This window comes from Phyllostomus hastatus, unplaced genomic scaffold, assembly GCF_019186645.2.
Source record: "Phyllostomus hastatus isolate PE091 unplaced genomic scaffold, TTU_PhHast_1.1 phas_contig_133, whole genome shotgun sequence".
NCBI classification, from domain to species: domain Eukaryota; kingdom Metazoa; phylum Chordata; class Mammalia; order Chiroptera; family Phyllostomidae; genus Phyllostomus; species Phyllostomus hastatus.
This window is the reverse complement of record NW_025333577.1, coordinates 2,227,801-2,242,236: the sequence shown is the minus strand read 5'-3', so window position 1 is coordinate 2,242,236 and position 14,436 is coordinate 2,227,801. Positions and strand designations below refer to the sequence as shown.

General features: G+C 42.0%; 1 protein-coding gene across 1 annotated transcript; it reads right to left on the bottom strand.

Moving 5' to 3' along the window:
• Window positions 1-488: 488 nt before the first annotated feature.
• LOC123826906 (zinc finger protein 345-like) lies at window positions 489-14,063 on the bottom strand. Its single transcript, XM_045851141.1, has 3 exons — window positions 13,779-14,063; window positions 12,564-12,690; window positions 489-5,159 (listed from the first exon to the last, which is right to left on the bottom strand). The coding sequence occupies exons 1-3, from the start codon at window positions 13,809-13,811 to the stop codon at window positions 3,010-3,012; spliced, it is 2,310 nt and encodes a 769-aa protein (XP_045707097.1). The 5' UTR covers window positions 13,812-14,063; the 3' UTR covers window positions 489-3,009.
• Between the last annotated feature and the right edge of the window lie 373 nt (window positions 14,064-14,436).

Sequence of the window (14,436 nt, the reverse complement as noted above, 5' to 3'; positions counted from 1 at the left end):
AAGCACAATCATTTAGAGTTTGGCAGCATCTTAAAAAGTTAAATACTGCCTTGACTGGTGTAGCTCAATGGGCTAGGCATGCCCCACAAACTGAAAGGTCACCAGTTCGATTCCCAGTCAGGGCACATGCCTGGGTTACAGGCCAGGTCCCTGGTTGGGGGTGCATGAGAGGTGACCAGTAGATGTTTCCCTTTCTTTCTCCCTTTCACTTCCTCTAAAAATAAATAAATAAAAACAAACAAAAAAAGGCCCTGGACAAGTGGCTCATTTGTTTGAAGTGTTGTCCCTTACACCAATAGGTTGTGGATTGGATTCCCCAGTCAGGGCACATGTCTAGGTTGTGGGTTTCATCCCTGGCCAGGGCATTTCTCAGAGGCAAAAGATTGATGTTTCTCTCTCTCTCTAAAATCAGTAAATATATCCTTGGTTGAGAAAAAAAAAGGACACAAGGCAAATATGCAACTAACAGATGTTAATTATTATGGTTATGATGTGTTCACTGGTTCTTACACAAGGTTATATCAAACTGTAAACTCTAATAAGTGTTGGCATATAATTTATACCTTACTAAAGCTTTAAGAATTTTTCAAATAAAAAACCTAGCCATAGCTAGTGGCTAAATTGGTTAGAGCATTGTCTTGTACACCAAAAGGTTGCAAGTTCAATTCCCAGTCAGGGTACATACGTAGCTTATGGGTTCAGCCCCCAGTTGGGGTGCATACACGAGCCAACCTATCAATATTTCTTTCTCATACCCATGTCTCTCTCCGCTCTCCCCCCTAAAATCAATAAACATATCCTTGGGTGAGGATTACAAAGAACAAAAATGTAGATTTTCTACTACTTTTAGGAAGTAAGCTGTGGTAACTCTATATTGATTCCACAAGCTCTTTTGTTCTAGTGAAGCCAGTTTGGCCTCAGAGGTAGCTAGTGAGCAATGAAGGACAGATGTGGTCACTATCAGGACTATGATGATGGTTTCATAGGTTCATACCTATGTCAAAACTTGTCAAGTTGTACACCTCAAATATATGCAGGTAGTATGGTATTTTCAAACTATAAGATGCACTTCTTTTCCCCAAATTTGGTAGAAAAATGGGGGTGTGTCTTATAGTCCGAACGTAGCTTTACATTTACATTGGTGAAACATTATGTTATGTTGTTAAATATTTTACCACATTTTTTGCTTCAAAACTTTTTCTCCTATTTTTCTCCTCTAAGACCTAGGTGTGTCTTATGGTCCAAAAAAGGTACATACAAATTGGTAGTGAAGTTTTAGAACATGGCTCAAGATTAAATGGCCAAATCTTTATGGAAAATAGGATTGACCAGCCTATATTGACTCCACCATCTCTTTCCTCAGGCCCTCTAGGGCTCAGGATTGCCTCGATGGCATCAAATATGGTGAGTAATGAACATTTTCACCTGAGTCAACAATAATGCTGCCTGTGTCAAGAACCACATGTCTGGAGTACAGGTCTCCCTCTTATTCTTTCCTGATGTGTAGTAATGGCTTTGAGGCAGACATCACCGTCAGGGTACAGGAACCCAGGAGGTCTTTTGATTATTTTTATTTTTTTCTGACAATGACCTCAGCTACGCATGATAACTATGCCTAGGGTTCCTCAGATCTGTGTACACTCATCACGCAGTCACAGTCACAGAAGCACTTCTGCATGCACATTCCATTGAGTTGGTGGAAGTCTCCTCCAATCCCTAATAGCTCACTGTTTCTGCACTAACTATTTTTGTCCCTGTACCCAGTCTTTCAACAACTGCCTCTAGCACAGAACATTTTGGATGTCAGGGCATGTGACTCTCTGTAGACCTAAAGATATCCCATCAACTGTGGTGGTATAATCTGTGATATTTGCTGTGGGGAAAAATAAATCATGCTCCTTTCGTAAGTACTTGAGGTTCTCATACCTGTCTTCTCCTCAGGGTCATCTCTAAGACTCTCCTAAAGTACATAGCATCTACATGAGGACCAGAAAGCCCTTCAGTCCTTTCTAGACATTTGTGGACAGCCATGCAAATTTTATGAAAACAGGCAAGTTATTTTCTGCTATCATAGTCACTCCACAAGCAGAGAAAGTTTGAGACCCTTAAAAAGGTGTTCATCTCACGTTCTGACCAGTGTGTCTTAGTTGGTTGGTTGTTGTGCTGCAAATTGAAAGGTTGCTGCTTCCTTTTTTGGTCAGAGCATATGCTTGAATTGTGGGTTCAGTCTGGGGTGCATACAAGAAGGCAACTGATCAATGTTTCTCTCTCCTATTGATACTTTTCTCCCATTATTTCCCCTTCCTTCCTCTCTAAAAAGTAAATTAAAAAAAAAGTTGTTTACATCCTCATGCTTGCAGAGCTCAAATCAGTTTCTAAACTAACTTGTACAATAAAAATAACCAAGATTAAAAAAGAATTAAAGGATTAAGGCCTCGATTATTGTACAGGCCAAAGCAATGTGCAGCAGGCACTTTCCAAGATCATGATCTGGAAGGTGAAAAACCTCATCACAAGTATTACATGAGATGAACACATCCCTGAAACAGGTAGTCATTTCCATGCAAGCTGAGTGAAGAAATCATTATTTTCCAGGCCAGCACATGGACCGAGGTCCATGACCAAATTATTCATAATGGGAAATTGACCTGCTAAGGGCTCCAGGCATTTCTATTTCCAACCAGATACATGAAACCAGAGGTCAGCTTCCCTGAGCACATTAGGGTGTTGAATGATGTAAACTCTGTGGATGTGCACTGTGGTAAAGGTGAAATGACTATAACCACAGAATGTAGCTGTAACATAAAACTCGGAGGAGCAAGTCAGAAAACACGGGCAAGTTAGAAAATACAACATATTTACACACACTTCCCAGATAAACAAAAATTCTGGGGAATCACCCCACTTTGCATATTCAGATGTAAGAGTTTCTTTTCAGACAGATGGCTCCTCAAAGAGCTTCCTCCAGGGTTGTTACACTGAACAGAAAATTGAACATTTCCAACACATTTAAGGCTTTTTCTTAGTGTGAACTCTCTGATGATAACGAAGTTTGGAACTAGAGATAAAAGTTTTCCCACATTCACTGCACTCATAAGGCCTTTCACCAGTGTGAACTCGCTGATGATAACGCAATAGGGAACTATAGATAAAAGATTTCCCACATTCACTGCACTCATAAGGCCTTTCTCCCTTGTGAAGTCGCTGATGACAACGAAGTTTGGAACTATAGATAAAAGATTTTCCACATTCACTGCACTTATAAGGTCTTTCACCAGTGTGAAGTCGCTGATGATAACGAAGTTTGGAACTATAAATAAAAAATTTCCCACATTCATTGCACTCATAAGGCCTTTCTCCTGTGTGAACTCTCTGATGATAACGGAGAGTGGAACCAGAAGAAAAAGATTTTTCGCACTGATTGCACTTAAAAGGCTTTTCTCTTTTGTGAACTGTCTGATGAGAACAGAAGGTATCACTACCGGCAAAAGATTTCTCACATTCACTGCACTCAAATGGCCTTCCTCCAGGATGAACTCTCCGATGTTTTGCAAGGCTACTGCTTGTGGTAAAAGACTTCCCACATTCACTGCACTCATAAGGTCTTTCTCCAGTGTGAATTCTCCGATGACAATGAAGACCATTGATCCTGGTAAAAGATTTCCCACATTCACTGCACTCATAAGGCTTTTCTCCAGTGTGAACACTCTGATGACAATGAAGACCATAGTTCCTGGTAAAAGATTTCCCACATTCACTGCACTTATAAGGCTTTTCTCCTGAATGTGTTTTCAGATGATATTGGAAGGTAGATCGAGAGATAAAAGATTTTCCACATTCACTGCATTCATAAGGTCTTTTTCCCGAGTGAACACTATGATGATATCGAAGGGCAGAGCTAGTGGTAAAGGATTTCTGACATTCACTGCACTCATAAGGCCTTTTTCCTAGGTGGCCTTGCTCATGATACTTAAGGGTAAAGCTATTAGTAAAAGATTTGCCACATATACTGCACACATAAGGCTTTTCTCCTGTATGAGTTTTCTGGTGTCGAACAAGTTTCCACCTATTGTTAAAAGATTTCCCACACTCACTGCAGTCATAATGCCTTTCTCCAGTGTGAACTTTCTGATGATAACAAAGGGCAATAAAAGTGATAAAAGACTTCCCACATTCACTACACCCATAAGGCCTTTCTCCAGTGTGAACTCTCTGATGGTAGCTGAGAGCAGCAACAGAGGTAAAAGATTTTTCACAGTCTTTACACTTGTAAGGCTTTTTTCCAGTGTGAACTCTCTGATATTGATTAAAAATTGAGCTATGACTAAAAGATTGTGCACATTCACTGCACATGTAATTCGCTTGTCCATAGTGCCGTTTCCATGAATGAATGACAGATTTGAGGCTTAAGGATTTTCCACATTTGCTGCACTTGTACTGCCTTGCTCTGGTATGATTTTTTTTATGCCGATGGAAGGTTGAGGTTTCACTAAAGGATTTCCCATTTTTGCCACACACACGGAAACTTTCTCCAGTGTGGCCTCTGCAGTGCGTAACAAATGAGGATCTGTACCTGAATGTTTTTCCACATTCATTGCACACAAAACACTGTCTCCCAGTATGAACACCCTGGTCCACAAGTGTGTGTTGGGGGTTGAAGGCTTTCTTGCCTTCTTCCAAAGTGTAATGACTTTTTCTGCTTTGTAATGTTGCTTCCCACTGGGTGCCTATGTTCGGTTCCTGTGCTTTATGGGTGTCCTGTTGCTGCTGATGTCCTGAGCTGGCCAGGAAGTCCTTCTCAACTGCGTCACAGGTAAAGGGATTCCCTGACATGTGGATTCTGCAGCTCTTCACAAATGAGGCCTTGTCCATACTACTTCTGAAGGGTTTCTGTCGTATGTGCACATCCCAGTGTTGGTGACACTTTGCACTGAAATAAAATCGTTTTGCACATGCCCCACACCTCAGCAGTGGTGGGCTCTGTTGTGTTCCCTGAAGCTCCACCAAGTTAAAAATGTCTCTCAGCACGGGCCCACAACTCTCACAGGGGTGGCTCTTCTCGGAAGACACAGCTATCTTGGCATTCCTTGCCTGTGACACTGGTACACAAATGTTCTTTTCAGTGGGTGCCTCCACATCCTTTGCTCCACAGCAGCAACCTGGACAAAAAAAAATAAATAAATGCTGTAGAAGTACCTGTTCACTATAGAAAGGAGAGAACCATATCACATATATTCACATGTCACATGTAGGCATGAATACATAAAATCCCCTTCAGAACAAGTTCATTTGAAGAACTGGCTCACTGCTGTATGGTACTGGGCTTGTAAGTCACAAAATAATGAAAACCAGGCCACGGGAAGGATACTCGGACAGGGTATGACACACGGAAGAGAGACAGGGCTTACAATGCATTTCCTCTGCCAACAGCTTCTTGTATATCCCTCTCTGCTGCTGACGTTAGGCTGGGTAGAAGCACACATATAAGCCCATTACCATCCAATTACAAGATATTAGCTGCTGTACAAGGTTGATATATATATTTGTGAACAACTCAGAGCACAACACCTGAGTGCCAATGTTCAAGAGTACTACAGACAGAGGGGTGAGAGAATAGGTGAAATGTGGGATCAACTGAGATGGAAATATCCCTGGGGCTGGAAACCACAATGGAAGTGACCAGTCGTAGAACTGACAAGTTAGCATGTTGTAAAAGCTGGAAAACAAAGAGTAGAAATTGGTGTGGCTGCTAGTAATGACACTAAAACTCTGAATGAACAAAGTCAGTTTCCTGGTATGATCTGAACAAGGTCCCAACTTCACAATCTCCACAGCTGTCACTCACCAGGACCACACCCCCTGGCAGCCCACTTTGCAATGGTTGGAGAGATCCATCCTGATTCATGCAGAAAGTCCTAGCAGGGAAGCTACATAGAACATGAAAGACAAAAGGAAAAAGCAGGAACACTGAATGGCTAGAACTGTCCCAGAACAATGCAGCATATAATAGACCCAGAAAAGAGATCTAGGTGAGTCATGTAAGCATGATAGTAAACCAACAACAAAAAACAACAACTGCCTTCATTGCCAACAACAAAACATTAAGACAGCTATCCACAAACAAAACTGGTTCTTGAAGGGCTCAACAGTAAAATTAAGATACTACTGCAGCACAGTGGAGCAAAAAATATAACTACACAAATAAAAAAGTAATATGGCTTTGGCCAGGCAGCTCAGTTGGTCAGAATATCATCCCAGTACACCAAGGTTAGGAATTTGATTACTGGTCAGAGTACATACAAGAAACAACCAATGAATGCATAAATAAGTGGAACAATAAATTGATATCCCTCTCTCTCTCTCTCCTTCTTACTCTCATTCTCTGTCTCTAAAATAATCATTAAATTTAAAAAATTAAGTATAGAAGGCATATATTTCAATATCAAAAAGGCCATAGATGATAACCCACAGCTACCAGCACATTCAACAGTGACAAATTAAATGCTTTTCTCTAAGATCAGGAACAAGTGAAGGATGCACACTGTCATCATGGCTTATCAAAATAATAGTAAAAGTTTTAGTCTGAACAATAAGGTACAAAAAAGAATGAAAGAGATCCTAATTAAAAAGTAGTAAAACTTTATGTGTTTGCAGATGATATGATCTTATATAAAGAAAATCCAAAGAAGTCCACTAAAAAATCTGACAGAATGAATAAACAAGCCCAGTAAATTTGCAGAACTCATAATCCACATACAAAAATCAGTTGATCTTTGCACTAACAAAATACCTCAATAAAAAAATTAAGAAATCAATCTCATTTACAATAGAATTAAAAACAATAAGACACTTAGGAATAGAGTTCATCAACAAGGTAAATGATCCGGACTCTAAAACCTATAAGACAATGATGAAAGAAACTTAAGACACAAATTAATAAAAAGAAATCCTGTGTCTCTGGATGTGAAGAATTATTATTGTTAAAATATCTCCATTAATTGAAGCAACCTAATGATTCAATGCAACCTTTACCAAAATCCAATGGCATTTTTGCCAGAAATAGAAAAAGAATAATTCAAACCACAAATGATCTGTTATAGTCAAAATAATTTTGAGTAAGAAGATCAATGGTAGAGTCAGGGGCATCATACCTCATGACTTAAACCATATTATAAAACAACAGTAATCAAAACAGACACAAATAGACACACAGACCTAAGAAAGAGAATATAGATAGCACAGAAATAAACTCACATATGTGGTCAACTACCCTTTGACAAGCACAGCAACAACACACAATAAGGAAAAGGTGGGTTCTGCGATTCATGGTGTTGACAAAACCAGATATGCACCTGCAAGAAAAGGCAAAGCACTGGAGTCCTACCTTACACTACTCACAAAAATTAAGTTGAAACATTAAAATCTTAAAGGTAACAGATGAAAATGTAAAACTCCTTGGAAAAACAAAAGGCTTCTTGACATTGGTTTTGGCAGTGATTTTTTTGATGAACCAAAAGCAGACAACAAAGGCAAAAATAAATAAGCCAGACCACATCAAACTAAAAAGCTCCTGCATAGTAAAGAAAGCAATCAATAAAATGAGAGAAAATATTTGTAAATATTGTCTCATGAGGGCAATTATCTAAAATATATAAAATGCCCATCCAACTCAATAGCAAAAAAAGTAATAATAATAATAATAACAATCCAATTAAAAAATAGGCAAAGAACCTGAATAAACATTTTTCAAAAATCCAAAAATGGACAGCCATTGCAGTACCTTGAGCTCCATAGAGATGGTGCCAGGGCAAGTGTGAGCTAGGCAGGCACTTGGGTGACAGTGTGCTTGCTGAGGAAAAGTAATTAAACTTGGGCAAAGGAGATCCTAAGAAGCCGAGAGGAAAAACATCAACATGTGCTTCCTTTGTGCAAACTCACTGGAGGACTACAAGATTAAGTACCCAGATGCTTCATTCAACTTCTCAGAGTTTTCTAAGAAGTGCTCAGAGAGGTGGAAGACCATGTCCACTAGAGAGAAAAGGAAATCTGAAGACATGACAAAGGCAGACAAGGCCCATTATGAAAAAGAAATGAGAACTTTTACCCTCTTAAAGGGGAAACAAAGAAGGAATTCAAGGATCCCAATGTCCCCAAGAGGCCTCCTTCAGGCTTCTGTTTGTTTTGTTCTGAGTACCACCCAAAATCAAAGGAAAGCATCCTGGCCTGTACGTTGGTGATGCTGCACAGAGAAGCTGGGAGAGATGCAAAATAATACTGCTACAGGTGGCAAGCAGGGTTATTAAAAAGAAGGATGTTAAACTGAAAGCGAATCATGGAAGGAATATTGCTGCATACTGAGCTAAAGGAAAGCTTGATGCAGTGAAAAGGGAGTTGCCAAGCCTAAAAAAAAAAGCAAAAAAAGAAAAAGAAAAGGTAGAAAGAGGAAGAAGATGAGAAAGTTGAAGAGGATGATGAAGAAAAGCAAGATACAGAAAATGAAGATGAAAGAAATGATGAAAATGGTGAATAAGTTGGTTGTAGTGCCTTTTTCTTGTCTATAAAGCATTTAACACCCTTGTACATAACTCATGCCTTTCAAAGAAAAAAATGGAAATGTAAAGCTGTGCAAGATTTGTTTTTAAACTATACAGTATCTTGCTTATATGTAGTTAACACACTACTGAAAAGGTTTTTTTAAAGATTATATTTACTTATTTTTAGAGAGAGGTGAAAGGAGAGAGAAAGAGAGGGAGAGAAACATTGATGTGTGAGAACACCAATTGGATGCCTATCGCACGCCTCCAACTGGGGACCTTGCCCACAACCCAGGCATGTGCCCTGATGGGCAATCAAACCAGCAACTTTTTAGTTCACAGGCCAGAGCAAAATCCACTGAGCCACACCAGCCAGAGCCTGGTGGTAATTTTAATAGTACCATCCTTGTCTGGTAGAGCATGGGTTATAAATTGGCATGGAAATCAAAAGCAGGTTTTCTTGGTGCTCAGCCCTAATTAGTTATACATGGGGATGGTACTTTTTCATCTTCAATGGTCTCTGATGCAGCTTATATGAAATAATTGTTGTTTTGTAACTGAATACCACTTTGTAATTGCAAATCAAAGTTGCAGCTGTTTTGTGACATTCTAAATGCTTCTTAAGAAAATACAATTTTTATTTAAAAATTTTTTTGAAAAATCTAAAAACCACTAACAGATAAATAAAAAATATTTTTCGTCACTGATCATCAGGGAAATGAAAATCAAAACTACAATGATATTACCTCTTACCTAATAAGATGGCTAATATCAAAAGAGCAGAAATAAGTGTTGGTGATGATGTAGACACAATAAAACACTTGTACACTAAAACACTTGTACACTATATATTTAAAATATATAAAATAATAGAAAAAGAATAGAATGCCAGGGGCGTAGGGGAAAATGGGAACTTGGTCAGAAAGTACAAATGTTTCTTTATGAGTTCTGAGGATGTAATCAGGAGTGTGGTGACTATATATAATAATGCTATATACTTAAAATGTACTGAGAGTAGACCTTAAGCATTCTTAGCATAAAAAAATAAGGTAGCCCTGGCCAGGTGGCTCAGTTGGTTGGAGCATTGTACTGTATACTAAAAGTTGCAAGTTTGATTCCCAGTCAGTGGACATACCTAAGCTGTGTGTTTCATTCTTGGTTGTGGTGCATATTGAAGGCAACCGATTAATGTTTCTCTCTCTCTGTCCCTTCCTCTTTCACTAAAATCAATAAAGAAATATATCGGACTTCTGACCAAGATGGAGGCATAGGTAGATACACTGTGCCTACTCGCACAACCAAGATAGGGACAACAACAATTTAGAAACAGAATAACAAGCAGAACTGACAGAAAATTGAACTGTATGGAAGTCGGACAACCAAGAAGTTAAAATAGACACGTTCATCCAGACTGGTAGGAGGGGCAGAGTCAGGCAGCCGGGCGTGGGTCTCAGTGCAGAGAGAAGAGAGCGTTGGGACCAGGCGCGCAAGGCATCTGGGGCGTGCAAGACTGCAGTGGGTGGACCCTGAGTGTGCAAGCAGCAGCTGGCAGACCCCGGCTGAGGGGTTGCAACTGGCAGATCAGCGAGGCGGGAATTGTGAAGCAAGGCACTGTGCGCAACCCAGGATCACAGTGCTTGGAAATAGAGCCTTGGGACACTGATTGAAAACACCTGTGGGGGTTGAGGCTCAGGGAGAGACTCCCAGCCTCACAGGTGAGGTCCTTGGAAAGTCCCACCGGGAGCACAAGCCCACCCACATGGGAATCGGCACCAGAGGGGCCCAGTTTGCTCGGGGGAAGTGGCGGAAGGGACTGAGGTCTGACAGAGAGTGGAACAAGCCCCATTGTTCCCTCTCAGACCCTGCCCCCACATACAACGTCACAACCCAGCGACTGGGGTGCCCCGCCCCGGTGAACACCTAAGGCTCTGCCCCTCATACATAACAGGTGCAAGCAGACCAAAGAAAAAAAAAAGATGGCTCAAACAGAACTGAAAACCTCTCAACCAATACTTTTAAATGACCAAGAGATAGCCAACCTATCAGATGCACAGTTCAAAGCACTGGTGATCAAGATGCTCACAGAATTGGTTGATTTTGGTCCCAAATTAGATGAATGAATGTAGGCTATGATAAGAGAAATGAAGGAAAATGCACAGGGAACCAATAATGATGGGAAGGAAACTGGGACTCAAAATAAGAGAGTGGATCAGAAGGAAGAAAGAAACAACCAAACAGAAAACAATGAAGAAATAAGAATTCAAAAAAAATGAGGAGAAGCTTAGGAACCTCCAGGGCATCTTTAAATGTTCCAACATCCGAATTATAGGGGTACCAGGAGAAGAGGAAGAGCAACAAGTGGAAAACTTATCTAAATAAATAATAAAGGAGAACTTCCCCATTCTGGCAAAGGAAATAGACTTCCAGGAAGTCCAGGAAGCTCAGAGAGTCCCAAACAAGTTGGACCCAAGAAGGAACACACCAAGGCACATCATAAGTACATTAGCCAAGGTAAAAATGAAGGACAGAATCCTAGAAGCAGCAAGAGATAAGGAGACAGTAATCTACAAAGGAGTTCCCATAAGACTGTCAGCTGATTTCTCAAAAGAGACCTTAGAGGCAAGAAGGTGCTGGAAAGAAGTATTCCAAGTCATGAAAGGCAAGGACCTACATCCAAGATTGCTCTATCCAGCCAAGCTTTCATTTAGAATGGAAGGGCAGATAAAGTGCTTCTCAGATAAGATCAAGTTAAAGGAGTTCACCATCACCAAACCATTATTATATAAAATGTTAAAGGGACTTATCTAAGAAAAAGAAGATAAAAAAATATGAAGAGTAAAATGACAGCAAACTCACAATTATTAACAACCACACCTAAAACAAAAACAAAAGCAAACTAGGCAAACAACTAGAACAGGAACAGACCCAAAGAAATGGAGATCACATGGAGGATTAGCAACAGGGGAGTGGGAGGAGGAGAGAGGGGGAAGAGGTATGGAGAATAAGTAGCATAGACGGTAGGTAGAAGATAGATGGGAGGGCAAGAATAGTATGAGAAATGTAGAAGCTAAAGAACTTATAAGTATGACACATGGGCATGAACTAAAGGGGGGAATGTGGGTGGGAGAGGGTGTGCAGGGTAGAGGGGAATAAAGGGGGGTAATGGGACAACTATAATAGCATAATCAATAAAATATATTAAAAAAAGAAATATATCCTCAGGTGAAGATTTAAAAAATAATAAATAATAATAAGGTAACTTTACATGGTGTTGGATGTTTGATTAACTTCACTACAACAATTATTCCACCACACATACATACATACACACACACAAATCAGGACACTGTATACTTTGATATATACAAGTTTATATCTCAACAAGGCTGAAAAAGGAAAAACAGATTTAAACACTACACACTGTTCAGTAGAGTGTTAGATAAAAGGCCATGGTTCAGATAAGTAACGACCATAACAACAACTGCAACTCCTGGCACTGGTAGGCAGAAGGAAATGACAGCAAAGGAAGGAATCACCCATGACTGGTGTGGCTCAGTGGTTTGGGCATCATCCCGCAAAGTGAAAGCTCTCAGGTTTGATTCCTGGTTGGGACATATGCCTGGGTTGCGAGTTTGGTCCTAGGTTGGGGCATGCTGAAGAGGAAAGAGATCAATATTTCTCTCTCACAATGATGTTTCTCTTCCTCTTGTTCTCCCTCCCTTCCCATGTCTCTAAAACATAAATAAAAACCCTTATTTTAAAAAAGGACTCAAACCCTGAGATACTGAAATGATGTGGATCTGGACACATTAACCCAGACACTGAGAGGGAAAGCATGGTGAATCCATTAATGTGATAGTACTGACCTTGAATCCTTCCCAAAAAGGGTTCAGGACTGGGACTGCAGGGAGAGAGGAGGGCAGTGCAAACACACCAGCCCTAGCAATACAGCAACTACCCAGAAAACAGTGCCTATGGTCCGCACCTGAATACTAAGAGGAGTGGGGGTGGTGAGGCTGTGGGTCTTACCCAGAGAGGATATAAGTGTGAAGTTCTCCAGCATCACATGGAGGTACAGGCGTCTCTGAGCCTCATCAAGCAGCCTCCATTCCTCCCAGGAGAAGTGCATGGCAATGTCCTCAAAGGTCACACTGGTCTGTTATCACGGGGACAGAAAAAAACATGAACATTCTGTGTGTGACAGCCCACAACCCACCTCCCCACACATCTATCCCACACTCACTCTCCTCCAAAGCTGCACATCTCAGAGGAATTCCAATGATGCTCACTGATGCCCGCCCTACCCTCAGGTCCCTTTATTCATTATGTTCAGCCCTCAGCCTCATCAGGCAGGGAGGTACAGAGATGTAATCCAGTTCTGGTCCTGGCTTAAGGTCCCATCCATCCTGTCATTAATTCCCTTTGGAGTCTCTAGCTTGTGACAAGGCACCAATGAATGCAGGCTCATACTTCACCCTTCAGTGCCCAACACTAGGGCTCTGGGACAATAACTCACTTTTTCTCAATAAGTACATCATTCTGTAGATTGTGCCTTTGACACCTTCAGTCCCCACCTGAGCTCCCACAGGCACACATTTGTGGAGATGCTGCTTTGAAGACCTCTCCACACCTGACCCTGGCTTCAGTATTTGCCTCCCAGAAACACATGTGAATTTCAGACGCCCATGACCCTCTTCCACTGGTGTGCTGTACTCAGCAGCCAATCGGGCTCTCTCCACACAACCTTCCCTAAAAACCCCAGTCCTGATGGTCTCCAAACCAGGCCCAGTGACACTCAAAAATGACCACATTTGCCCCTGACCTTAGCCACCAGCAAAACTGAGACACCCCCTCACCCTCGCAAGCACAGCACACACACGGGGAGGATCCAGCTGTGGCGAACAAGCAGCAGCTTTGCCCCTCAGTGTCATGTCATCTCAGTTACTTCTCTGCCTCCAGAACCATCACGTCCACTCGTCCCATCGAAGCCTTTATCACCTGCCACACCGTTACCGTGACCACCTCCATCCTTCACTAGTATTTCTGTGCGCAGCACTCTCATCAGGGGCAGAGCAAGGAAAAAAACCCTTGTTCTGCAGCTTGTTCTTTCTGACCAAGTAGCATTGCCAGGAGGACCTACGTTCCGCCACCTAAACGCGTGGACTACTGAACATGACTGGAACCCCGCACCTGGGCTGCAGGGCTCGGTGAGGGGAGGGGTACGGCCCGGGGACGCGTACTCACATCAGCCAGGCGCCTTCGCGGAGCCGCCGCCATAGCACTCCGTGGGCAGAGCCGAGCCGAGCGGGAACAGCGGGAGAGAGAGAGCGCCTAGCACAGCCGTCCTTCCCAGGGCCCAGGGCGCAGGTCACACGGTGACGGTGTTTCTGAGCGTCATTCCACGGCTGGGCGACGAGGACCACGTCCCTTTCGCGCTTTCTCCGTTTTGTCACCTCAGATCCGACACAGCCCTCTGAAGGCAGAATACACTCACAAGAATGGCAGCAAGAATTGTTGCCAGGACAAAGATGCCAGAAGTCCCTCCCCAAGTCCATGAATCTCTGGAAAATGCTTTCTTCTTGACCTGTCATTGGCTCAACTCAGCACCGAGTTTTATGGGTAATGTAGTTTGTATAGTTCTAAGGGCAACAGGGTAGGGATTCTTCACCCTAAGCCACTGGAATGTTTGCCACTGGAAGGGTGTTGTAAAGCGATGCTGCTACATCGACGGAAGGTCTTTCCTTGTTCCTAATTAAAGCAAAAACGCAACTCTGGCCCTGGCTGGCGTAGCTCAGTGGATTGAGCGCGGGCTGGGAACCAAAGTGTCCCAGGTTCGATTCCCAGTCAGGTCACATGCCTGGGTTGCAGGCCATGGCCCCCAGCAACCACACATTAATGTTTC